At 44.9% G+C, this 27,989-nt stretch overlaps 1 protein-coding gene across 1 annotated transcript in view; it reads left to right on the top strand.

Moving 5' to 3' along the window:
• Window positions 1-328: 328 nt before the first annotated feature.
• Window positions 329-27,989, top strand: part of LOC120041338 (transducin-like enhancer protein 3-B) — a gene marked incomplete at its 5' end in the record, with an annotated part of 75,200 nt that continues 47,539 nt past the window's right edge. Inside the window, 2 exons of the mRNA XM_038986277.1 lie at window positions 329-490; window positions 1,520-1,594. Coding sequence (XP_038842205.1) covers window positions 329-490; window positions 1,520-1,594 — 237 coding nt within the window. The remainder of the gene's footprint in view (window positions 491-1,519; window positions 1,595-27,989) is intronic.

The following is a 27,989-nucleotide window of genomic DNA, read 5'->3' as shown; positions in this document are numbered from 1 at the left end:
CTCTCTCTCTCTGACTCTCTCTCTCTGACTCTCTCTCTCTGACTCTCTCTCTCTGACTCTCTCTCTCTGACTCTCTCTCTCTGACTCTCTCTCTCTGACTCTCTCTCGCTCTCTCTCTCTCTCGCTCTGTCTCTCTCTCTCCACCATCTCTCACCATCTCTCTCCCTCCTCTCTCTCCCACCCCTCTCTCTCTCTCTCTCTCTCTCTCGCTCCCCCTCTTTCTGTGTGTAATGTTTTAAATATCTCTCATGTCAATATCATGCAGTTTAGAGAGGATGTTGAGTCAAGCACTACCGCCCGCAGCAGTAATTGGCCATAATCGCTGTAAACATTAGCGAACCGACAGGGTTGCGTGAAGTCATTCTACTATCTATGTACTTTACAGCGTTCTAAATTGGAATGTCGTCCTCTTTTTTGTGGTTTTCAGACGGAGATCGCCAAGCGGCTCAACGCGATTCTAGCTCAAATTATGCCTTTCCTGTCACAAGAGGTGAGTGTTTATAAAATGGCCTGATGGTTTCTAGTGTCACACTGTGGAGTGTTGGAAGTTAGAGGTTACCACGTAGCGCTCGTCCTGGTGCATATTTAGTCCAGCTGTAACTGTCGTACTTTTTGAACAAGGTTAGATGCTTTTGAATAATTGTGTACGGCACTTGTCCCTAATTCAAGTTTATCCACTTGTGTGAATAAAATTGTCTGTTTTTTTTAAATGGTCTGTTATTATTAAATTATTCAAACACAATCTATCTTTGTCATCGAGAATGTGAATGTAAAAGTGTGGTATTGGGAATGTAAAAGTGTGTTATTGTGAATGTAAAAGTGTGTTATTGTGAATGTAAAAGTGTGTTATTGTGAATGTAAAAGTGTGGTATTGTGAATGTAAAAGTGTGGTATTGTGAATGTAAAAGTGTGGTATTGGGAATGTAAAAGTGTGGTATTGGGAATGTAAAAGTGTGGTATTGGGAATGTAAAAGTGTGTTACTGTGAATGTAAAAGTGTGGTATTGGGAATGTAAAAGTGTGGTATTGGGAATGTAAAAGTGTGGTATTGGGTATGTAAAAGTGTGGTATTGGGAATGTAAAAGTGTGGTATTGGGAATGTAAAAGTGTGTTACTGTGAATGTAAAAGTGTGGTATTGGGAATGTAAAAGTGTGTTACTGTGAATGTAAAAGTGTGGTATTGGGAATGTAAAAGTGTGTTACTGTGAATGTAAAAGTGTGTTACTGTGAATGTAAAAGTGTGTTACTGTGAATGTGAAAGTGTGTTATTGTGTGTGGGGAAGATGAGACCCATGATTGGTCAACTCTGTTGCTGTTGTTATTTACAACTGTAGGGTTGCAAAATTCTGTCAACTTTCCCAGGTTTTCCAGAATTCCAAGTTGGGAAGATTTCTGTAATCGGATGGGAGTAAGCATGACATTTTCTGGGAAAAGCAGGGAGTTTTTACAACCCTACAGCTGTCTAAATAAATGCAGTGTCCTAACTGTTCCCTCTGCGTTTCTCCCCTCTTCCCCTACAGCACCAACAGCAGGTAGCCCAGGCAGTAGACCGAGCTAAACAGGTTACCATGACTGAGCTCAATGCCATCATCGGGGTACGTGGGCTTCCCAATCTGCCCCTCACCGTGTGTAAACCTTCTTCTTTTTTTTAAAAAACACTTCATTTATTAAACATCTGCTAGGCCAGGGACAAACCTGTATTAACGGGACTACTGTACTGACTAAGACCAGGGACAAACCTGTATTAACGTGACTACTGTACTGACTAAGACCAGGGACAAACCTGTATTAACGTGACTATTGTACTGACTAAGGCCAGGGACAAACCTGTATTAACGGGACTACTGTACTGACTAAGGCCAGGGACAAACCTGTATTAACGTGACTACTGTACTGACTAAGGCCAGGGACAAACCTGCATTAACGTGACTACTGTACTGACTAAGACCAGGGACAAACCTGTATTAACGTGACTACTGTACTGACTAAGACCAGGGACAAACCTGTATTAACGTGACTACTGTACTGACTAAGGCCAGGGACAAACCTGTATTAACGTGACTACTGTACTGACTAAGGCCAGGGACAAACCTGTATTAACGTGACTACTGTACTGACTAAGACCAGGGACAAACCTGTATTAACGGGACTACTGTACTGACTAAGGCCAGGGACAAACCTGTATTAACGTGACTACTGTACTGACTAAGACCAGGAACAAACCTGTATTAACGTGACTACTGTACTGACTAAGACCAGGGACAAACCTGCATTAACGTGACTACTGTACTGACTAAGACCAGGGACAAACCTGCATTAACGTGACTACTGTACTGACTAAGACCAGGGACAAACCTGTATTAACGTGACTACTGTACTGACTAAGACCAGGGACAAACCTGTATTAACGTGACTACTGTACTGACTAAGACCAGGGACAAACCTGTATTAACGGGACTACTGTACTGACTAAGGCCAGGGACAAACCTGTATTAACGTGACTACTGTACTGACTAAGGCCAGGGACAAACCTGTATTAACGTGACTACTGTACTGACTAAGACCAGGGACAAACCTGTATTAACGTGACTACTGTACTGACTAAGGCCAGGGACAAACCTGTATTAACGTGACTACTGTACTGACTAAGGCCAGGGACAAACCTGTATTAACGGGACTACTGTACTGACTAAGGCCAGGGACAAACCTGCATTAACGTGACTACTGTACTGACTAAGACCAGGGACAAACCTGTATTAACGTGACTACTGTACTGACTAAGACCAGGGACAAACCTGTATTAACGTGACTACTGTACTGACTACCCGTTTCTAATGTCTGGTCTAAAACTACCCGTGTTCTCGCTGCTCGCCTTGCCTGGCAACAGTTACGCTGATTAGCAGACACAGGACAGTGAATTACACATTATTACAAGAGGAATATTAGTTACAGATTTATTCATGTTAGTTCAAGTCTTCACCTACTGCAGTTTTGCCTTTTGTCATGGATTATTTTAGTCACTGTATCAGTACTGTAGTTAACCTGAGGTATAAACTGTATCAGTACTGTAGTTAACCTGAGGTATAAACTGTATTAGTACTGTAGTTAACCTGAGGTATAAACTGTATCAGTACTGTAGTTAACCTGAGGTATCAACTGTATCAGTACTGTAGTTAACCTGAGGTATCAACTGTATCAGTACTGTAGTTAACCTGAGGTATAAACTGTATCAGTACTGTAGTTAACCTGAGGTATAAACTGTATCAGTACTGTAGTTAACCTGAGGTATCAACTGTATCAGTACTGTAGTTAACCTGAGGTATCAACTGTATCAGTACTGTAGTTAACCTGAGGTATAAACTGTATCAGTACTGTAGTTAACCTGAGGTATAAACTGTATCAGTACTGTAGTTAACCTGAGGTATAAACTGTATCAGTACTGTAGTTAACCTGAGGTATAAACTGTATCAGTACTGTAGTTAACCTGAGGTATAAACTGTATCAGTACTTTAGTTAACCTGAGGTATAAACTGTATCAGTACTGTAGTTAACCTGAGGTATAAACTGTGTTAGTACTGTAGTTAACCTGAGGTATAAACTGTATTAGTACTGTAGTTAACCTGAGGTATAAACTGTATCAGTACTGTAGTTAACCTGAGGTATAAACTGTATCAGTACTGTAGTTAACCTGAGGTATAAACTGTATCAGTACTGTAGTTAACCTGAGGTATAAACTGTATCAGTACTGTAGTTAACCTGAGGTATAAACTGTATCAGTACTGTAGTTAACCTGAGGTATCAACTGTATCAGTACTGTAGTTAACCTGAGGTATCAACTGTATCAGTACTGTAGTTAACCTGAGGTATAAACTGTATCAGTACTGTAGTTAACCTGAGGTATAAACTGTATCAGTACTGTAGTTAACCTGAGGTATAAACTGTATCAGTACTGTAGTTAACCTGAGGTATAAACTGTATCAGTACTGTAGTTAACCTGAGGTATAAACTGTATTAGTACTGTAGTTAACCTGAGGTATAAACTGTATTAGTACTGTAGTTAACCTGAGGTATAAACTGTATCAGTACTGTAGTTAACCTGAGGTATAAACTGTATCAGTACTGTAGTTAACCTGAGGTATAAACTGTATCAGTACTGTAGTTAACCTGAGGTATAAACTGTATCAGTACTGTAGTTAACCTGAGGTATAAACTGTATCAGTACTGTAGTTAACCTGAGGTATAAACTGTATCAGTACTGTAGTTAACCTGAGGTATAAACTGTATCAGTACTGTAGTTAACCTGAGGTATAAACTGTATCAGTACTGTAGTTAACCTGAGGTATAAACTGTATCAGTACTGTAGTTAACCTGAGGTATAAACTGTATCAGTACTGTAGTTAACCTGAGGTATAAACTGTATCAGTACTGTAGTTAACCTGAGGTATAAACTGTATCAGTACTGTAGTTAACCTGAGGTATAAACTGTATCAGTACTGTAGTTAACCTGAGGTATAAACTGTATCAGTACTGTAGTTAACCTGAGGTATAAACTGTATCAGTACTGTAGTTAACCTGAGGTATAAACTGTATCAGTACTGTAGTTAACCTGAGGTATAAACTGTATCAGTACTGTAGTTAACCTGAGGTATATGATGCAGTGCAGGGGACGTATACTGTAGTTAACCTGAGGTATAAACTGTATCAGTACTGTAGTTAACCTGAGGTATAAACTGTATCAGTACTGTAGTTAACCTGAGGTATAAACTGTATCAGTACTGTAGTTAACCTGAGGTATAAACTGTATCAGTACTGTAGTTAACCTGAGGTATAAACTGTATCAGTACTGTAGTTAACCTGAGGTATAAACTGTATCAGTACTGTAGTTAACCTGAGGTATAAACTGTATCAGTACTGTAGTTAACCTGAGGTATATGATGCAGTGCAGGGGACGTATACTGTAGTTAACCTGAGGTATAAACTGTATCAGTACTGTAGTTAACCTGAGGTATAAACTGTATCAGTACTGTAGTTAACCTGAGGTATAAACTGTATCAGTACTGTAGTTAACCTGAGGTATAAACTGTATCAGTACTGTAGTTAACCTGAGGTATAAACTGTATCAGTACTGTAGTTAACCTGAGGTATAAACTGTATCAGTACTGTAGTTAACCTGAGGTATAAACTGTATCAGTACTGTAGTTAACCTGAGGTATAAACTGTATCAGTACTGTAGTTAACCTGAGGTATATGATGCAGTGCAGGGGACGTATACTGTAGTTAACCTGAGGTATAAACTGTATCAGTACTGTAGTTAACCTGAGGTATAAACTGTATCAGTACTGTAGTTAACCTGAGGTATAAACTGTATCAGTACTGTAGTTAACCTGAGGTATAAACTGTATCAGTACTGTAGTTAACCTGAGGTATATACTGTATCAGTACTGTAGTTAACCTGAGGTATAAGCTGCATCAGTACTGTAGTTAACCTGAGGTATATACTGTATCAGTACTGTAGTTAACCTGAGGTATAAGCTGCATCAGTACTGTAGTTAACCTGAGGTATATACTGTATCAGTACTGTAGTTAACCTGAGGTATAAGCTGCATCAGTACTGTAGTTAACCTGAGGTATAAGCTGCATCAGTACTGTAGTTAACCTGAGGTATAAACTGTATCAGTACTGTAGTTAACCTGAGGTATAAACTGTATCAGTACTGTAGTTAACCTGAGGTATAAACTGTATCAGTACTGTAGTTAACCTGAGGTATAAGCTGTATTAGTACTGTAGTTAACCTGAGGTATAAACTGTATCAGTACTGTAGTTAACCTGAGGTATAAACTGTATCAGTACTGTAGTTAACCTGAGGTATAAGCTGCAGTGCAGGGGACGGAAGCGTAAGACAGGGCTGTCTGTTGCAGTAGCTGTTAGCAGTCTCTCTGCTGTCGGGTTGTGTGTGTTATAAACTGAGCTATCCTCAGGACCTTTTTGTGTGTGGCAGTACCTTTTTGTGTGTGGGTATAGATGAGAGACGTGTAGCTAGCCTCTGAGGTATTCCTTCTGTGATTTATAAATGAGTGGCGAGTCGTATGGCTAGCGAGCGCTTCAGACCCCCGCCCCCCCCTCTCTTCAGACTCCCCCACCTCCCTCTCTTCACACCCCATTCCTTTTCAGACCCCCCTTCTCTTCAAACCCCCCCCTCTCTTCAGACCCCCCCTCCCTCTCTTCAAACCCACCCCCACTCTTCAAACCCCACCTCCCTCTCTTCAACCCCCCCCCCCCCCCCCCCCTCTTCAGACTAGAGGTCGACCGATTAAGATTTTTCAACGCCGATACCGATTATTGGAGGACCAAAAAAAGCCGATAACGATTAATCGGCCGTTTATGTATAATAAGAAAAAAAAAGGATGACAATAATACTGAATGAACACTTATTTTAACTTAATATAATACATCAATAACATCAATTTAGTTAAAAAAATAATGAAACATGTTCAATTTGGTTTAAATAATGCAAAAACAAAGTGTTGGAGAAGAAAGTAAAAGTGCAATATGTGCCATGTAAGAAAGCTAAGGTTTAAGTTCCTTGCTCAGAACATGAGAACATATGAAAGCTGGTGGTTCCTTTTAACATGAGTCCTCAATATTCCCAGGTAAGAAGTTTTAGGTTGTAGTTATTATAGGAATTATAGGACTATTTCTCTCTATACCCTTTGTATTTCATATACCTTTGACTATTGGATGTTCTTATAGGCACTTTAGTATTGCCAGTGTAACAGTATAGCTTCCGTCCCTCTCCTCGCCCCTACCTGGGCTCGAACCAGGAACACATCGACAACAGCCACCCTCGAAGCATCGTTACCCATCGCTCCACAAAAGCCGCGGCCCTTGCAGAGCATGGGGAACAACTGCTTCAAGGTCTCAGAGCGAGTGACGTCACCGATTGAAACGCTATTAGCGCGCACCCCGCTAACTAGCTAGCCATTTCACATCAGTTACACCAGCCTAATCTCGGGAGTTGATAGGCTTGAAGTCATAAACAGCGCAATGCTTGAAGCATTGCGAAGTGCTGCTGGCAAACAGAGGAAAGTGCTGTTTGAATGAATGCTTACGAGCCTGCTGCTGCCTACCACCGCTCAGTCAGACTGCTCTATCAAATCATAGACTTAGTTATAACAAAATAACACACAGAAATACGAGCCTTTGGTCATTAATATGGTCAAATCCGGAAACTATCATTTCGAAAACAAAACGTTTATTCTTCAGTGAAATACGAAACCGTTCCGTATCTTATCTAACGGGTGGCATCCCGTTAGATAAAGAAAGGCATTGATGTTTATGGTTAGGTACACGTTGGAGCAACGAAAAGTGCTTTTTTCACGAATGCGCACTGCATCGATTATATGCAACGCAGGACACGCTAGATTAACTAGTAATATCATCAACCATGTGTGGTTAAGATTGATTGTTTTTTTATAAGATAAGTTTAATGCTAACTAGCAACTTATCTGTCACGCAGGCTCCTCGTGGAGTGCAATGTAAAGCAGGTGGTTAGTAACCGGAAGGTTGCAAGATTGAGTCCCCGAGCTGACAAGGTAAAAATCTGTCGTTCTGCCCCTGAACAAGGTAGTTAAACCACTGTTCCTAGGCCGTCATTGAAAATAAGAATTTGTTTTTAACTGACTTGCCTAGTTAAATAAAGGTGTAAAAAAAAAAATATATATATATATAAAAATAAAAATATGCCAAATCGGCGTCCAGAAATGCAGATTTCCGATTGTTATGAAAACTTGAAATCGGCCATTACGATTAATCGGTCGACCTCTACTTCAGACCCCACCTCCCTCTCTTCAAACCTCATTCCCTTTCAGACCCCCTCCTCTCTGTCTTCCGACCCCTGCCTCTCCCTCTTCGTGCCACACTGGATAGGCACCGTTTTGCAAGGCCCGACCCAAATCCCCCTCTCTATGGTCAGCCCCCCCTCTATAGTCAGCTCTCCCTCTATAGTCCCTCCCCCTCTATAGTCCCTCCCCCTCTATAGTCCCTCCCCCTCTATAGTCCCTCCCCCTCTATAGTCCCTCCCCCTCTATAGTCCCTCCCCCTCTATAGTCCCTCCCCCTCTATAGTCAACTCCCCCTCTATAGTCAGCTCCCCCTCTCTATAGTCAACCCCCCTCCCCCTCTATAGTCCCTCCCCCTCTATAGTCCCTCCCCCTCTATAGTCCCTCCCCCTCTATAGTCCCTCCCCCTCTATAGTCCCTCCCCCTCTATAGTCAACTCCCCCTCTATAGTCAACTCCCCCTCTCTATAGTCAACCCCCCTCCCCCTCTATAGTCCCTCCCCCTCTATAGTCCCTCCCCCTCTATAGTCCCTCCCCCTCTATAGTCCCTCCCCCTCTATAGTCAACCCCCCCTCCCCCTCTATAGTCAGCTCCCCCGCTATAGTCCCTCCCTCTCTATAGTCAACCCCCCTCCCCCTCTATAGTCAGCTCCCCCTCCCCCTCTATAGTCAGATCCCCCTCCCCCTCTATAGTCAGCCCCCCCTCTATAGTCAGCTCCCTCTCTATAGTCAGCTCCCTCTCTATAGTCAGCTCCCCCTCTATAGTCAGCTCCCTCTCTATAGTCAGCTCCCTCTCTATAGTCAGCTCCCCCCCTCTATAGTCAACCCCCCCCCCCCCCCCCCCCCCTCTATAGTCAGCTCCCCCTCCCTGCTTTCCTGGTTTAATTGGCTGTGGTTTTAATTAGGATCCTCAGCTCATCCCTCATTGGCTCACAGCTGACCTGGATAGGATAGCTGTTGGTACTGCTGCTGGAGGGAATTACAGGCAGGGGGGTGAGGAACAACACAAGACTGTTCTGCCTAGTGCTGGAGCCACAGGAGGCCTGACGCAACATACACACTCAGCCAGCCAGCTTTACAACACTATCTACGTAGCCTAATTATAGTAGGCTTGGGCAGGTTACCGTATGTATGTACTGTGTACCGGAGTATTTGGAAAAAGCCAAGGAATGGTTTAATACATTCTAATATTTATTTTTTAGCTACTTTTTAATTAATACCTGCAGTCAACTTGTGTAAAACGTTAGGAGATGATTCAGATTACGTTGTTCATTTCACCTGTCACCTTTATGTTACATTATAAAGCTCACCGTAGTTTAACCAGAACAGTTGATCCAGTCACGTGTTTGTTTGTAAATAACACAACAGGAGAAAGAGGGAGCCGGTGAGTCTGTAGGGAGCCGGTGAGTCTGTAGGGAGCCGGTGAGTCTGTAGGGAGAGCCGGTGAGTCTGTAGGGAGAGCCGGTGAGTCTGTAGGGAGAGCCGGTGAGTCTGTAGGGAGAGCCGGTGAGTCTGTAGGGAGAGCCGGTGAGTCTGTAGGGAGAGCCGGTGAGTCTGTAGGGAGAGCCGGTGAGTCTGTAGGGAGAGCCGGTGAGTCTGTAGGGAGCCGGGGAGTGAGTCTGTAGGGAGCCGGCGAGTGAGTCTGTAGGGAGCCGGGGAGTGAGTCTGTAGGGAGCCGGCGAGTGAGTCTGTAGGGAGCCGGCGAGTGAGTCTGTAGGGAGCCGGCGAGTGAGTCTGTAGGGAGCCGGCGAGTGAGTCTGTAGGGAGCCGGCGAGTGAGTCTGTAGGGAGCCGGCGAGTGACTCTGTAGGGAGCCGGCGAGTGACTCTGTAGGGAGCCGGCGAGTGACTCTGTAGGGAGCCGGCGAGTGACTCTGTAGGGAGCCGGCGAGTGACTCTGTAGGGAGCCGGCGAGTGACTCTGTAGGGAGCCGGCGGGTGAGTCTGTGGGGAGCCGGCGGGTGAGTCTGTGGGGAGCCGGCGGGTGAGTCTGTGGGGAGCCGGCGGGTGAGTCTGTGGGGAGCCGGCGGGTGAGTCTGTGGGGAGCCGGCGGGTGAGTCTGTGGGGAGCCGGCGGGTGAGTCTGTGGGGAGCCGGCGGGTGAGTCTGTGGGGAGCCGGCGAGTGAGTCTGTGGGGAGCCGGCGAGTGAGTCTGTGGGGAGCCGGCGAGTGAGTCTGTGGGGAGCCGGCGAGTGAGTCTGTGGGGAGCCGGCGAGTGAGTCTGTGGGGAGCCGGCGGGTGAGTCTGTGGGGAGCCGGCGGGTGAGTCTGTGGGGAGCCGGCGGGTGAGTCTGTGGGGAGCCGGCGGGTGAGTCTGTGGGGAGCCGGCGGGTGAGTCTGTGGGGAGCCGGCGGGTGAGTCTGTGGGGAGCCGGCGGGTGAGTCTGTGGGGAGCCGGCGGGTGAGTCTGTGGGGAGCCGGCGGGTGAGTCTGTGGGGAGCCGGCGGGTGAGTCTGTGGGGAGCCGGCGGGTGAGTCTGTGGGGAGCCGGCGAGTGAGTCTGTGGGGAGCCGGCGAGTGAGTCTGTGGGGAGCCGGCGAGTGAGTCTGTGGGGAGCCGGCGAGTGAGTCTGTGGGGAGCCGGCGAGTGACTCTGTGGGGAGCCGGCGAGTGACTCTGTGGGGAGCCGGCGAGTGACTCTGTGGGGAGCCGGCGAGTGACTCTGTGGGGAGCCGGCGAGTGACTCTGTGGGGAGCCGGCGAGTTCATCAGCGAGTCTCTGTTGTGCGGTGCACATGATGTGAACCGGATCACCAAGTCGAGGTCCAAAAGGCTTCTTAAACCTGTTACGGCTGGGGGTTTCGCTAGCGGAACGTTTCAACAACATCCAGTGAAATTGCAGAGCGCGAAATTCAAAAATAATAATTTGAAATATTTAACTTTCATACAATCACAAGTGCAATACACCAAATTAAAGCTTAACTTCTTGTTAATCTAGCCACCGTGTCAGATTTCAAAACGGCTTTACGTCGAAAGCACACCATACTATTATCTGAGGACAGCACCCCATCAAACATACACATGACAATCATAATTCAACCCGCCAGGCGCGACACAAAACTCAGAAATAAGGATATAATTCATGCCTTACCTTTGAAGATCTTCTTCTGTTGGCACTCCAATATGTCCATTAAACATCACAAATTGTCCTTTTGTTCAAAGAATTCTCCATATCTCCATATATCTCCAAAATGTCCATTTATTTGGCGTGTTTGATTCAGAAAAACACCGGTTCCAACTCACCCAACATGACTACCATTTATCTAATAAGTTATCTGTAATCTTGGTCCAAACATTTCAAACAACTTTCCTAATCCTCCATCTTTAGGCGATAAAAATTTAAGACGGACTATACCGTGTTCAATAGCTGATCAAATGAAAGTGGAGCGAGCTTCAGGTCACGCGCCCCAAACAAAGGAGTACACTAGGCTGGACCCTCGCTCTGAATAGCCCTACTTCTTAATTTCTCTAAAGAAAAAACATCAACCAATTTCTAAAGAATGTTGACATCTAGTGGAAGCAATAGGACCTGCAACCAAGTCCCACAGAAATCTAGGTTCCCATAGAAAACTAATTGAAAACAGTGAACTCAAAAAAAAAAAAAAATCCTGGATGGTTTGTCCTCTGGGTTTCGCCTGCCAAATAAGTTCTGTTATACTCACAGACATTGTTTTAACAGTTTTAGAAACTTTAGAGTGTTTTCTATCCAATACTACCAATTATATGCATATTCTAGCTTCTGGGCCTGAGTAGCAGGCAGTTTACTTTGGGCACGCTTTTCATCCGGATGTGAAAATACTGCCCCCTATATCCAAACAGGTTTTAACAGCTTCTACCCCCCAAGTCATAAGACTCCTGAACAGTTAATCAAATGGCCACCAAAACTATTTACGTTGAGCCCCCTCCGGTACCCCCTGTATATAGTCTCCACATTGACTCTGTACCGGTACCCTCTGTATATAGCCTCCACATTGACTCGGTACCGGTACCCCCTGTATATAGCCTCCACATTGACTCTGTACCGGTACCCCCTGTATATAGCCTCCACATTGACTCTGTACCGGTACCCCCTGTATATAGCCTCCACATTGACTCGGTACCGGTACCCTCTGTATATAGCCTCCACATTGACTCGGTACCGGTACCCTCTGTATATAGCCTCCACATTGACTCTGTACCGGTACCCCCTGTATATAGCCTCCACATTGACTCGGTACCGGTACCCCCTGTATATAGCCTCGTTATTGTTATTTTATTGTTACTTTTATTTTTGTAACTTTATTTAGTAAATATTTTCTTAACTCTTATTTTTCTTAAATCTGCATTGTTGGTTAAGGGCTTGTAGGTAAGCATAAGGTCTACCAACACCTGTTGTATTCGGTGCATGTGACAAATAACATTTGGTTTAATTCAAAAAGACAAGGTTTAATTCAAAGGTCAATGTCTATATGTGGGTTCAACCTGATAGTTTTCCTCTGAATCATTCAGCATTCAGTTTGATCTCTGTGTCGTTCGGGGTTGGTTGGTTGTAAGTGTGTCGTTCGGGGTTGGTTGGTTGTAAGTGTGTCGTTCGGGGTTGGTTGGTTGTAAGTGTGTCGTTCGGGGTTGGTTGGTTGTAAGTGTGTCGTTCGGGGTTGGTTGGTTGTAAGTGTGTCGTTCGGGGTTGGTTGGTTGTAAGTGTGTCGTTCGGGGTTGGTTGGTTGTAAGTGTGTCGTTCGGGGTTGGTTGGTTGTAAGTGTGTCGTTCGGGGTTGGTTGGTTGTAAGTGTGTCGTTCGGGGTTGGTTGGTTGATCTCTGTGTCGTTCGGGGTTGGTTGGTTGATCTCTGTGTCGTTCGGGGTTGGTTGGTTGGTTGGTTGGTTGGTTGGTTGGTTGATCTCTGTGTCGTTCGGGGTTGGTTGGTTGTAAGTGTGTCGTTCGGGGTTGGTTGGTTGTGGGGGAAGTGTAGTGCTGGTTGTGACTACTACCTAGGCAGCGTTCATAATTCATGTCACAACGGCTGTCGATGCCAGCAGCTTCATGCATATTGTACAGCAAGCAAGGTGTGGTGAGGGAGCGTGTGGGTGGTGGGGGAGAGTGTGGGTGGTGGGGGAGCGTGTGGGTGGTGGGGGAGCGTGTGGGTGGTGGGGGAGCGTGTGGGTGGTGAGGGAGCGTGTGGGTGGTGGGGGAGCGTGTGGGTGGTGAGGGAGCGTGTGGGTGGTGAGGGAGCGTGTGGGTGGTGAGGGAGCGTGTGGGTGGTGAGGGAGAGTATGGGTGGTGAGGGAGAGTGTGGGTGATGGGGGAGCGTGTGGGTGGTGAGGGAGCGGAGGGAGCGTATGGGTGGTGAGGGAGAGTGGGTGGTGAGGGAGCGTGTGGGTGGTGAGGGAGCGTGTGGGTGGTGAAGGAGAGTGTGGGTGGTGAGGGAGCGTGTGGGTGGTGAGGGAGCGTGTGGGTGGTGAGGGAGCGTGTGGGTGGTGAGGGAGCGTGTGGGTGGTGAGGGTGGGTGGTGGGGGGAGCGTGTGGGTGGTGAGGGAGCGTGTGGGTGGTGAGGGAGCGTGTGGGTGGTGGGGGAGAGTGGGTGGTGAGGGAGAGTGTGGGTGGTGAGGGAGCGTGTGGGTGGTGAAGGGAGCGTGTGGGTGGTGAAGGGAGAGTGTGGGTGGTGAGGGAGCGTGTGGGTGGTGAGGGAGGTGAGGGAGCGTATGGGTGGTGAGGGAGAGTGGGTGGTGAGAGAGCGTGTGGGTGGTGAAGGGGCGTGTGGGTGGTGAAGGGGCGTGTGGGTGGTGAAGGAGAGTGTGGGTGGTGAAGGGAGCGTGTGGGTGGTGAGGGAGAGTGTGGGTGGTGAGGGAGGGTGTGGGTGGTGAGGGAGAGTGTGGGTGGTGGGGGAGGGTGTGGGTGGTGCGGGAGCATGTGGGTGGTGCGGGAGCGTGTGGGTGGTGTGGGTGGTGCGGGATAGGACTATTATCTGATCTCTTATTGGTGGAGAGAAACCAGCCATCTATAGGACTAATATCTGATCTCTTATTGGTGGAGAGGAACCAGCCATCTATAGGACTAATATCTGATCTCTTATTGGTGGAGAGAAACCAGCCATCTATAGGACTAATATCTGATCTCTTATTGGTGGAGATAAACCAGCCATCTATAGGACTATTATCTGATCTCTTATTGGTGGAGAGAAACCAGCCATCTATAGGACTAATATCTGATATCTTATTGGTGGAGAGGAACCAGCCATCTATAGGACTAATATCTGATCTCTTATTGGTGGAGAGAAACCAGCCATCTATAGGACTAATATCTGATCTCTTATTGGTGGAGAGGAATTGAGCTTTAGGACTGTCTGATCTCTTATTGGTGGAGAGGAATTGAGCTTTAGGACTGTCTGATCTCTTATTGGTGGAGAGGAATTGGGCTGTGCTGATTGGAGGCTGAAGGCTGGTTATTGGATGCATTTAAGAACTCTATCTTTCTTGATACCATGTCTTTTTTTTAGGTGTTTTGACTGATTTCATGTCAACTCTAATATGGCAAAACTTATCTAGCTAGACAAGTGCTCATTGTGCAAATGTTTTCTATAAACATTTGGAGACAAAATATAGTTTACACGTCAACAATCTAAGCCAACTTTGCCCCTTAGTTACTTAGTTACGTATTGTTGCTAAACAACCAAACCCCGTCTATGGTCATTCACATTTTAATTGAGTAACAAACCAGTGTCTGTTTTGACCTGAGAGTAGCTTTTGCCTTCCTCAGGATGATGGCAGCTTCGTTAGTGTCAGTCATGTGTTGTGGTGAGCTGTACTTAGGCTAACCTGCCCTCCAGAAAAGCCCTATGATAATGATGTGCCTACCCTCTGAGTACCCCAGCCTCCCTGACTTATGATGACGCTTTGAAAATACATATTATAGTATTCACTTGGACAAGAGTTAATGCTATAGACTATATATCAGGGTTGTTTATCTACAGAATGCTTAATGCCTTTGTTATTATTCTCCCAATACAACAGTATAACGTTCGTAGTAGGTTTAAGTTCTTCTCCCTATAAACACGTTAAAAAAAATAAAAGCGAATATTAAAAATAAAACCCATTTGCGTTGAGGCTTGTAAAAGAGATGGGGAGAGAGACAACACATATACTGCCATAATAGTCTTTAGGTATTGAGCGCTTGTAGATGGCTGTAATAAAGGATGTCTATTGGTTGTTGCTAGAGGGTTATTTAACCTGGTTTTAACCTGGTTTTATGTACTGCTAAGTGTTCCTGGGGGGTTATTTAACCTGGTTTTATGTACTGCTAAGTGTTCCTGAAGGGTTATTTAACCTGGTTTTATGTACTGCTAAGTGTTCCTGGAGGGTTATTTAACCTGGTTTTATGTACTGCTAAGTGTTCCTGGAGGGTTATTTAACCTGGTTTTATGTACTGCTAAGTGTTCCTGGGGGGTTATTTAACCTGGTTTTATGTACTGCTAAGTGTTCCTAGAGGGTTATTTAACCTGGTTTTATGTACTGCTAAGTGTTCCTGGGGGGTTATTTAACCTGGTTTTATGTACTGCTAAGTGTTCCTGGGGGGTTATTTAACCTGGTTTTATGTACTGCTAAGTGTTCCTGGAGGGTTATTTAACCTGGTTTTATGTACTGCTAAGTGTTCCTGGAGGGTTATTTAACCTGGGTTTAAACCGCTTACTCCTGTACTGCTAAGTGTTCCTGGAGGGTTATTTAACCTGGTTTTATGTACTGCTAAGTGTTCCTGGGGGGTTATTTAACCTGGTTTTATGTACTGCTAAGTGTTCCTGGAGGGTTATTTAACCTGGGTTTAAACCGCTTACTCCTCTACTGCTAAGTGTTCCTGGAGGGTTATTTAACCTGGTTTTATGTACTGCTAAGTGTTCCTGGAGGGTTATTTAACCTGGGTTTAAACCGCTTACTCCTGTACTGCTAAGTGTTCCTGGAGGGTTATTTAACCTGGTTTTATGTCCTGCTAAGTGTTCCTGGAGGGTTATTTAACCTGGTTTTATGTACTGCTAAGTGTTCCTGGAGGGTTATTTAACCTGGTTTTATGTACTGCTAAGTGTTCCTGGGGGGTTATTTAACCTGGTTTTATGTACTGCTAAGTGTTCCTAGAGGGTTATTTAACCTGGGTTTAAACCGCTTACTCCTCTACTGCTAAGTGCTTTCTAACCCACATCCATTACAAGCACCCACGTAGCGTAGTGATGACTCGTTGTGTGGCTGTGGATCCACCAGACTGGATGTGAAGAGAGTAAATATAAGCTTGTCTGTGCAGGTTTTTCCACTGGTGTTTTGGAGCGTCACTTTGGCTGTCTGTGTGATACTGTAAACGTTAACACCGTGTGTAATATGAATTAATCCAGAGATTATTATGGGTTGAGTGACGGCATGGCATAATGGTGGGAATTAAGATTCATCTGTTTTTATTGAAGGGGAATGGAAACACTTTAGTAAGTTAAAGCAAAGATATGTATTCTATCCACGTCTATAAACATGTGCATTTAAGCCCTTTGATAGGTTACAATGTCTGCATGATGATATATGATTGGTTAAGAGGCGGGAATTAGTGTGCATTTAAGCCCTTTGATAGGTTACAATGTCTGCATGATGATATATGATTGGTTAAGAGGCGGGAATGAGGTTTTCTCTCAAAAGGGAAAAAGTCAACAGGAAAATGTACGTTGCTGCCACAGGAAGGCGCCTCTACCCGACTCAATCTGACAGGTTATGAACACTTTTGGCAGTGCCATCCATTCAGATTTGGACAACAATATCAAGGTAGGGAACTGTATATATTTTTTGTTTTTAATGTTGGTAATGATATTTAAGTTTTAGAGTTTTTTTCCCCGATTGATAAGATGAGTCTGTGAAATGAACTTTTGACACCTGGTTAACGTTAGCCACTTAACGTTAGCTACCAAGCCCAGTATTAAACTTGAAAAGTAGAATCGGCTTGAAAGTGAGTTTAACATTTCTACCTGAGGTAAAAGTTAATATTATCTGATCAATGACATCCATCTTTTTTAAAGTATATGAAAAGCTTTATGAAGTGAGTCATGTTTTTTTTTTTTTTTTTTTTATCTCCTCAGATAATGTTAGCTAACTATCTAGATTGCTAGCTAGCCACGTAGCTAACTATGATGGCTAGTTCATCTATGTTGGTCCAAGTTAGTCAACCAAGACGGAGCAAGGTAGCCTACTTGATTTAGCGCTTGTCTTTTTGATGTTAATGTTTTCTTTGATAATTGTACAAAATAAAATGGATTCGTCATTAGCTATTAGAGCTAAAAGCAAACTGGCTAGGGATTTATATTTTGTCCCTAGCTAGCCAGCCAAAGGAGAGGGTTCTTTATTAGTTACAAATGTTTTTTTTATTCAGCTGTTCTGTGCCCTTAGAGATTCTTTCAGAGGTGCACTGTTGTTACCTGATTAGCTCCCAATACCGTTGAAGAATTTTGGAAGGCTGTAACGTAAACTCACGTAAACTCGTACATCGCCTTGGTCCGTACAATTGCCCTTATTTTAGCGCCCCAAAAAACGTAATACTTCCAGATCAACTGTAATGTCAATACCATTGTAAAGGACATTTTCTCTCCTTTCCAACAGAATCAATTACATGACCTAAACGCTGCCCGTTTCTGCATAATTCAAGCAGGCAATGAGCCCCGTCGGGTTTTTCTAAAAATGGCGGGTGGGGAAGCGAAACTAATGCATGATAGTGAGAAGGAGAGATGTCGTGTGGGAAAATTGCTTTTTTTCACTCGATCTGTCCAACTTATCACCTTATCGCCTCTAAAATGTAAATAAAACACTATAAAGAGTTTATATAATGTGTCATTACATACCTATTTGAAGGTTTGTGTCGAATTTGAATCTGGTTTTTAGGGCGGTGCTAAAGTGATCTTAGAAGTAAACAGCGGCTTTGAGAGTCATGATCACTTACAGCGATGACGCAATAAATGCCTAGGTATCCTCCTTACCCCCGTCACGGTCCATTTCTTGTTTTTAAACGATGAGAGAAGTGCTACACCTGGTGGAGAGAGATTGTAAGACAGAAATAGTTGCTTTATGCGCGCTGTACGTTACGACATGACATGTAACGGAGGGTCCGTTAATACTATAGAGCCATTACCATGTCGATCAACGCTTGAATAGAAACCTAGTTCACACCCCCGATTTTGAAGTCAACACAGTCGCTGATGACTACATGACTGTATTTGACTAGCTGCTAGTCATATCCCCGTAGCCTGATGTCTACATGACTGTATTTTACTAGCTGCTAGTCATATCCCCGTAGCCTGATGTCTACATGACTGTATTTTACTAGCTGCTAGTCATATCCCCGTAGCCTGATGTCTACATGACTGTATTTTACTAGCTGCTAGTCATATCCCCGTAGCCTGATGTCTACATGACTGTATTTTACGAGCTGCTAGTCATATCCCCGTAGCCTGATGTCTACATGACTGTATTTTACTAGCTGCTAGTCATATCCCCGTAGCCTGATGTCTACATGACTGTATTTTACTAGCTGCTAGTCATATCCCCGTAGCCTGATGACTACATGACTGTATTTTACTAGCTAGTCATATCCCTGTAGCCTGATGTCTACATGACTGTATTTGACTAGCTAGTCATATCCCCGTAGCCTGATGTCTACATGACTGTATTTTACTAGCTGCTAGTCATATCCCCGTAGCCTGATGACTACATGACTGTATTTTACTAGCTGCTAGTCATATCCCCGTAGCCTGATGACTACATGACTGTATTTTACTAGCTGCTAGTCATATCCCCGTAGCCTGATGTCTACATGACTGTATTTTACTAGCTGCTAGTCATATCCCCGTAGCCTGATGACTACATGACTGTATTTTACTAGCTGCTAGTCATATCCCCGTAGCCTGATGACTACATGACTGTATTTTACTAGCTGCTAGTCATATCCCCGTAGCCTGATGTCTACATGACTGTATTTGACTAGCTGCTAGTCATATCCCCGTAGCCTGATGACTACATGACTGTATTTTACTAGCTAGTCATATCCCTGTAGCCTGATGTCTACATGACTGTATTTGACTAGCTAGTCATATCCCCGTAGCCTGATGTCTACATGACTGTATTTTACTAGCTGCTAGTCATATCCCCGTAGCCTGATGTCTACATGACTGTATTTTACTAGCTGCTAGTCATATCCCCATAGCCTGATGTCTACATGACTGTATTTTACTAGCTGCTAGTCATATCCCCGTAGCCTGATGTCTACATGACTGTATTTTACTAGCTGCTAGTCATATCCCCGTAGCCTGATGTCTACATGACTGTATTTTACTAGCTGCTAGTCATATCCCCGTAGCCTGATGACTACATGACTGTATTTTACTAGCTGCTAGTCATATCCCCGTAGCCTGATGTCTACATGACTGTATTTTACTAGCTAGTCATATCCCCGTAGCCTGATGTCTACATGACTGTATTTTACTAGGTGTCTGTTTATCTTTGGTATGATTCCTATCAATTATTAAGCCTTCTGGCTGTTGATCGCAAGAATGAATGTAAAGTTATGGCCTAAACCTTGCGAAAATAGATGATAAATAATGATTTTGTGGCGGTCAGCTTGTTAAAGTAAATGTTCATGTTCCAGCTGGTGTGACTTTGCTACTGACAGGCATACATTATCATAGTATTGGAATTATGGACTATCAGACAAACAATTATATGACATGTTTTCTCAAATGTTTACGATGAAAACCTTTTGGATGTGAAAATGTTACTTTGTCACCTTGCAATTTATAACTTGTGGATACACTTCACTTTCATTGATTCTAGTTTTTATGTACTGAAGTGTTTTCTGAATAACTTTTTGTCAATCTTAGGTGGTTCTTTGGAGGGATTGTCACTGATTTACATTTGAAATGTACATCTTCATTGTTTGACTTTTATGTTTTGAGTTGTAGAAATAGACAAAGAAGACCGGTACCAGCAGGATATTGTCCCTGTCCATGAGGAGGAGGACATTTGAGGGCAGATGAGCTGCGGGTCATTTCTGCGAAAAACCTGCAGGACGAGGAGGACAATGACGACATGGCCTTAGAGGAAGATGCTGAGCTACTTGGAGACCTTCTTAGATGAAGATGCTGAGCTACTGGGATGCCTTCTTAGAGGAAGATGCTGAGCTACTGGGAGACCTTCTTAGAGGAAGATGCTGAACTACTTGGAGACCTTCTTAGATGAAGATGCTGAGCTACTGGGAGACCTTCTTAGAGGAAGATGCTGAACTACTTGGAGACCTTCTTAGAGGAAGATGCTGAACTACTGGGATGCCTTCTTAGAGGAAGATGCTGAGCTACTGGGAGGCCTTCTTAGAGGAAGATGCTGAGCTACTTGGAGACCTTCTTAGAGGAAGATGCTGAACTACTGGGATGCCTTAGAGGAAGATGCTGAGCTACTGGGAGGCCTTCTTAGAGGAAGATGCTGAGCTACTTGGAGACCTTCTTAGAGGAAGATGCTGAGCTACTGGGAGACCTTCTTAGAGGAAGATGCTGAACTACTGGGAGACCTTCTTAGAGGAAGATGCTGAGCTACTTGGAGACCTTCTTAGAGGAAGATGCTGAGCTACTGGGAGACCTTCTTAGAGGAAGATGCTGAGCTACTGGGAGACCTTCTTAGAGGAAGATGCTGAGCTACTGGGAGACCTTCTTAGAGGAAGATGCTGAACTACTGGGAGACCTTCTTAGAGGAAGATGCTGAGCTACTGGGAGACCTTCTTAGAGGAAGATGCTGAGCTACTGGGAGACCTTCTTAGAGGAAGATGCTGAACTACTGGGAGACCTTCTTAGAGGAAGATGCTGAGCTACTGGGAGACCTTCTTAGAGGAAGATGCTGAACTACTGGGAGACCTTCTTAGAGGAAGATGCTGAGCTACTGGGAGACCTTCTTAGAGGAAGATGCTGAACTACTGGGAGACCTTCTTAGAGGAAGATGCTGAGCTACTTGGAGACCTTCTTAGAGGAAGATGCTGAGCTACTGGGAGACCTTCTTAGAGGAAGATGCTGAGCTACTGGGAGAAGATGAGGATGAAGAGAAGGAGATCAAGGAGCCAGAGGAAGTTAAGGAGCTGCTAACTGAGGCCTCGGTGGGGCTTCAACTGGAATGTAACTATAAATAATGTCTTATTGTTATGTATCATCAGGCCTTTATATATATATTGTGTGTGTATATATATATATATATATGGGCCGTTTTTTTCTGCATATATTATTGAGTATACTGACAATGATCTGTTTTCTCTTCAGTCTTTCTGTTCTTGCTCCACGTCCCCATAGGAGTAAACCCTCTGTCTTGTCCGATAAGCACGTTTCAGTCCTACGATGATGTTGATACACAGACACCCGGGATCCCATCCCTTTCAGGCCTGAACATCCAGTTGGTTTAGATCTCGTACGTCAAAACAGTTTCGGTCGACCACTCAGGAAAGACTTAAGGGAGATTAGACTTGTGTTGTTTTTCCACGCAGGCATTGGGTGGCAGTTGGTTTGTAATGGTCAGGCATTGGGTGGCAGTTGGTTTGTAATGGTCAGGCATTGGGTGGCAGTTGGTTTGTTATGGTCAGGCATTGGGTGGCAGTTGGTTTGTAATGGTCAGGCATTGGGTGGCAGTTGGTTTGTAATGGTCAGGCATTGGGTGGCAGTTGGTTTGTAATGGTCAGGCATTGGGTGGCAGTTGGTTTGTTATGGTCAGGCATTGGGTGGCAGTTGGTTTGTAATGGTCAGGCATTGGGTGGCAGTTGGTTTGTTATGGTCAGGCATTGGGTGGCAGTTGGTTTGTAATGGTCAGGCATTGGGTGGCAGTTGGTTTGTTATGGTCAGGCATTGGGTGGCAGTTGGTTTGTAATGGTCAGGCATTGGGTGGCAGTTGGTTTGTAATGGTCAGGCATTGGGTGGCAGTTGGTTTGTTATGGTCAGGCATTGGGTGGCAGTTGGTTTGTTATGGTCAGGCATTGGGTGGCAGTTGGTTTGTTATGGTCAGGCATTGGGTGGCAGTTGGTTTGTAATGGTCAGGCATTGGGTGCCAGAGGTTTGTTATGGTCAGGCATTGGGTGGCAGTTGGTTTGTTATGGTCAGGCATTGGGTGGCAGTTGGTTTGTAATGGTCAGGCATTGGGTGGCAGTTGGTTTGTAATGGTCAGGCATTGGGTGGCAGTTGATTTGTTATGGTCAGGCATTGGGTGGCAGTTGGTTTGTTATGGTCAGGCATTGGGTGGCAGTTGGTTTGTAATGGTCAGGCATTGGGTGGCAGTTGGTTTGTAATGGTCAGGCATTGGGTGGCAGTTGGTTTGTAATGGTCAGGCATTGGGTGGCAGTTTGTTTGTAATGGTCAGGCATTGGGTGGCAGTTGGTTTGTTATGGTCAGGCATTGGGTGGCAGTTGGTTTGTAATGGTCAGGCATTGGGTGGCAGTTGGTTTGTAATGGTCAGGCATTGGGTGGCAGTTGGTTTGTAATGGTCAGGCATTGGGTGGCAGTTGGTTTGTAATGGTCAGGCATTGGGTGGCAGTTGGTTTGTAATGGTCAGGCATTGGGTGGCAGTTGGTTTGTTATGGTCAGGCATTGGGTGGCAGTTGGTTTGTTATGGTCAGGCATTGGGTGGCAGTTGGTTTGTAATGGTCAGGCATTGGGTGGCAGTTGGTTTGTAATGGTCAGGCATTGGGTGGCAGTTGGTTTGTTATGGTCAGGCATTGGGTGGCAGTTGGTTTGTAATGGTCAGGCATTGGGTGGCAGTTGGTTTGTAATGGTCAGGCATTGGGTGGCAGTTGGTTTGTAATGGTCAGGCATTGGGTGGCAGTTGGTTTGTAATGGTCAGGCATTGGGTGGCAGTTGGTTTGTTATGGTCAGGCATTGGGTGGCAGTTGGTTTGTAATGGTCAGGCATTGGGTGCCAGAGGTTTGTAATGGTCAGGCATTGGGTGGCATTTGGTTTGTAATGGTCGTGTAGTTGACCTAGCTGAGGAAAGTTGTTGAGGAATTGGGTTTGTGCCATATGCAAACCAGGGTTACAACGTTTGGTTTGACAACTTTTGCAAGTCACTCGTAACTAGTCTGAGAGAACAGGGATTCAATGCATGTGGGACTTTACAGTGTCAAATGGAAACGGTTTCCTGGTGTGTTTTAAGGACATCAAACCGAGCTTGGGGATATGCGTTGGTGTAAGATAGGAGGCAATGTATTGGCTTTTACAGTAGATAGGAGGCAATGTATTGGCTTTTACAGTAGATAGGAGGCAATGTATTGGCTTTTACAGTAGATAGGAGGCAATGTATTGGCTTTTACAGTAGATAGGAGGCAATGTATTGGCTTTTACAGTAGATAGGAGGCAATGTATTGGCTTTTACAGTAGATAGGAGGCAATGTATTGGCTTTTACAGTAGATAGGAGGCAATGTATTGGCTTTTACGGTAGATAGGAGGCAATGTATTGGCTTTTACGGTAGATAGGAGGCAATGTATTGGCTTTTACGGTAGATAGGAGGCAATGTATTGGCTTTTACGGTAGATAGGAGGCAATGTATTGGCTTTTACGGTAGATAGGAGGCAATGTATTGGCTTTTACGGTAGATAGGAGGCAATGTATTGGCTTTTACGGTAGATAGGAGGCAATGTATTGGCTTTTACGGTAGATAGGAGGCAATGTATTGGCTTTTACGGTAGATAGGAGGCAATGTATTGGCTTTTACGGTAGATAGGAGGCAATGTATTGGCTTTTACGGTAGATAGGAGGCAATGTATTGGCTTTTACGGTAGATAGGAGGCAATGTATTGGCTTTTACGGTAGATAGGAGGCAATGTATTGGCTTTTACGGTAGATAGGAGGCAATGTATTGGCTTTTACGGTAGATAGGAGGCAATGTATTGGCTTTTACGGTAGATAGGAGGCAATGTATTGGCTTTTACGGTAGATAGGAGGCAATGTATTGGCTTTTACGGTAGATAGGAGGCAATGTATTGGCTTTTACGGTAGATAGGAGGCAATGTATTGGCTTTTACGGTAGATAGGAGGCAATGTATTGGCTTTTACGGTAGATAGGAGGCAATGTATTGGCTTTTACGGTAGATAGGAGGCAATGTATTGGCTTTTACGGTAGATAGGAGGCAATGTATTGGCTTTTACGGTAGATAGGAGGCAATGTATTGGCTTTTACGGTAGATAGAAACATACTGTTACCTGCCTTTCCAACTTTCACAATGTAAATGATTCCACTCCAGTAACGAGGCTAATCAAACTGGTGTTGGGAATAGGCAGGTGGTCCGCCTGCCTGCTGTAATACACCATTTACAATAGACAGATGGGTTTGATACACGGAACAATGTTTAGCACAAGTGTTCGAGAAAACCCCTTTGTTTCCCCAACTGTGTTGACATTGCAGTTGTCAACGGTTACCTGTTTGGTTTCCATGGAATGTCAGCGGGAAACACTACAGCACCTGGTTTACTGACAGTTTACATTCAGAGAGAAACATTTTTTTTTTTTCGTCGGTTCGGAAAAGGTATTCGTGTTAAGGACACGTGTCCGTCTTTTTGACAGACTTTTTTTTTGTCTGTGAAAACTGTAAGCTCATCTTTTCACACAGCACGTGCCCTCACTACCAGACCCCCTCTAGAATTGGTTGGCTGTGTTACATGAAAGACAAAGGAGAATAGAACCTGGTTGGTTGGTTTGTTTACAGGTTGTGGCACGCCACTGAGTGTGAAAATAGGTGCTAGTAAAGGGACTCGGATGAAGCTCAGATATTCAGTAGTACGGCAGGTAGTCTAGTGGTTAGAGTGTTGGACTAGTAACCGAAAGGTTGTTAGATCGAATCCCCGAGTTGACAAGGTTAAAATCTGTTGTTCTCCCCCTGAACAAGGCAGTTAACCCACTGTTCCCCAGTAGGCCGTCATTGTAAATACGATTTTTTTCTTAACTGACTTGCCTAGTTAAGTAAAAAAAATATATAGTAATTTTGCCTCCTGCGTGTCCTCCTTCTCCTGCTTGTCCCCTTCTCCTGCGTGTCCCCCTTCTCCTTGGTGTCCTCCTTCTCCTGCGTGTCCCCCTTCTCCTGCGTGTCCTCCTTCTCCTGCTTGTCCCCTTCTCCTGCGTGTCCCCCTTCTCCTTGGTGTCCTCCTTCTCCTGCGTGTCCTCCTTCTCCTGCGTGTCCCCCTTCTCCTTGGTGTCCTCCTTCTCCTGCGTGTCCCCCTTCTCCTGCGTGTCCTCCTTCTCCTGCGTGTCCCCCTTCTCCTGCGTGTCCCCCTTCTCCTGCGTGTCCCCCTTCTCCTGCGTGTCCCCCTTCTCCTGCGTGTCCCCCTTCTCCTGCGTGTCCCCCTTCTCCTGCGTGTCCCCCTTCTCCTGCGTGTCCCCCTTCTCCTGCGTGTCCCCCTTCTCCTGCGTGTCCCCCTTCTCCTTGGTGTCCTCCTTCTCCTGCGTGTCCCCCTTCTCCTGCATGCCAGCCTCCCCTTTTGTTTCATTCATGCCTCTAATGGCCTTGGGGATGTATCGTACCTGTACATTGTAAAATGACTGTAAAATAATGTTGTGCTTTAGGAATTGTTCCTGTTCTGACTGTGTAATAGACTATATGCTAGTTGAATTTAGAAATTGAAGTTAATTAAAAGTAAAAGCTAATAATTGTTATATATTATTTGTTTCATATTTTGATGAAATTAGCCCTGAAATGAGTGTTGAATAATGTTATGGTGGCAATTTTAAATGTCTTCATTTTCAGGTTTGAATGAGACAATGTAAGATGATTATTTCAATAAAGTGGTTTTATATTATATCGCTTGTTTTTGTCTTTCTTTATCATATCTAAGACTAAATGCTATTTGTCATTTGTTTTGGTGCTTATTGGGCTCCTGAGTTAGGCACTGCATCTCAGTGCAAGAGGCATCACTACAGTCCCTGGTTCGAATCCAGGCTGTATCACATCCGGCAGTGATTGGGAGTTCCATAGGGCAGCACACAATTGGCCCAGCGTCGTCCGGGTTTGGGTTTGGCCGGTGTAGGCCGTCATTGTAAATAAGAATTTGTTCTTAACTGACTTGCCTGGTAAAATAAAGGTAAAATAAAAATAACCCCAAAAAATTGGTGCATATACAGTCATGTGAAACAGAATGGCTCAAAAATAAGAAATGGAGGGTTATGGAACGGCCGAGTCAAAGCCCAGATCTCTATCCTGTAGAAATGGAGGGTTATGGAACGGCCGAGTCAAAGCCCAGATCTCAATCCTGTAGAAATGGAGGGTTATGGAACGGCCGAGTCAAAGCCCAGATCTCTATCCTGTAGAAATGGAGGGTTATGGAACGGCCGAGTCAAAGCCCAGATCTCTATCCTGTAGAAATGGAGGGTTATGGAACGGCCGAGTCAAAGCCCAGATCTCTATCCTGTAGAAATGGAGGGTTATGGAACGGCCGAGTCAAAGCCCAGATCTCTATCCTTTAGAAATGGAGGGTTATGGAACGGCCGAGTCAAAGCCCAGATCTCTATCCTGTAGAAATGGAGGGTTATGGAACGGCCGAGTCAAAGCCCAGATCTCTATCCTGTAGAAATGGAGGGTTATGGAACGGCCGAGTCAAAGCCCAGATCTCTATCCTGTAGAAATGGAGGGTTATGGAACGGCCGAGTCAAAGCCCAGATCTCTATCCTGTAGAAATGGAGGGTTATGGAACGGCCGAGCCAAAGCCCAGATCTCTATCCTTTAGAAATGGAGGGTTATGGAACGGCCGAGCCAAAGCCCAGATCTCAATCCTGTAGAAATGGAGGGTTATGGAACGGCCTAGCCAGATCTCAATCCTGTAGAAATGGAGGGTTATGGAACGGCCGAGTCAAAGCCCAGATCTCTATCCTGTAGAAATGGAGCGTTATGGAACGGCCGAGTCAAAGCCCAGATCTCAATCCTGTCCAAATTCTGTGGGGGGGACTTGAAGTGGGCCGAGCCAGAAAGCCCCGGAACATGACACAGTTGAATCAGTACTGTACAGAAGAGTGAGCAGATATTACTCCCAGTCAATGTAAGAGACTGACAGTTACAAGGAACGACTAGCGTAGGTTATTTCAGCCAAAGGGGGCAACACAGTGTACCTAGGAGTGTCCCTTATTTTTTCTGCACTATGGAATTGCATTTCTGTAGATTTTTGATGAATACATGATTACACAGTATAATCTTACAGTGTAATTTGTTAAATCAGGTTTCCTCGATCTGTCAATAGTGTTGAAGTGGAGATTACATATCCAACTTTCCAGGGGGTGTATTTACTTCCTGGCATGACTAGGTCTTTAATATACTATCCTGATAAACTGTCTGATCACAGAACATTCCATAGAACATTCCAGAGAACATTCCACAGAACATTCCAGAGAACATTCCACAGAACATTCCAGAGAACATTCCATGGAACTGTTTTATTTCACCTTTATTTAACCAGGTCGGCCAGTTGAGAACAAGTTCTCATTTACAACTGCGACCTGGCCAAGATAAAGCAAAGCAATTCGACACATACAACAACACAGAGTTAAACATGGAATAAACAAAACATACAGTCAATAATACAGTAGAACAAAAGAAAACAAAAAGTCTATATACAGCATGTGCAAATGAGGTGAGATAAGGGAGGTAAGGCAATAAATAGGCCACGGTGGCGAGGTAATTGCAAATAAACACTGGAATGGTAGAATGTGCAGAAGATGAATGTGCAAGTAGAGATACTGGGGTGCAAAGGAGCAAGATAAATAAATTATTTTTATTTTGTGATTTTTGCAGTTCGTTCGCAGAGAACTGGAAGGAAAGGCGGCCAAAGGTGGAATTGGCTTTGGGGATGACCAGTGAGATATACCTGCTGGAGCGCGTGCTACGAGTGGGTGCTGCTATGGTGACCAGTGAGCTGAGATAAGGCGGGGCTTTACCTAGCAGAGACTTGTAGATGACCTGGAGCCAGTGGGTTTGGCAATGAGTATGAAGCGAGGGCCAACCAACGAGAGTGTACAGGTCGCAGTGGTGGGTAGTATATGGGGCTTTGGTGACAAAACGGAGGCTGGCCCTCGCTTCATACTCGTCTCCAAACCCAGGTTATCTACAAGTCTCTGCTAGGTAAAGCCCGACCGTATCTCACTGGTCAGTTTAACGAGGGTATGTTTGGCAGCGTGAGTGAAGG

The sequence above is a fragment of the Salvelinus namaycush genome, unplaced genomic scaffold (assembly GCF_016432855.1).
Source record: "Salvelinus namaycush isolate Seneca unplaced genomic scaffold, SaNama_1.0 Scaffold444, whole genome shotgun sequence".
NCBI lineage: Eukaryota > Metazoa > Chordata > Actinopteri > Salmoniformes > Salmonidae > Salvelinus > Salvelinus namaycush.
Note: the sequence above shows the minus strand (reverse complement) of the source record. Positions and strands in the feature narration are given on the sequence as shown.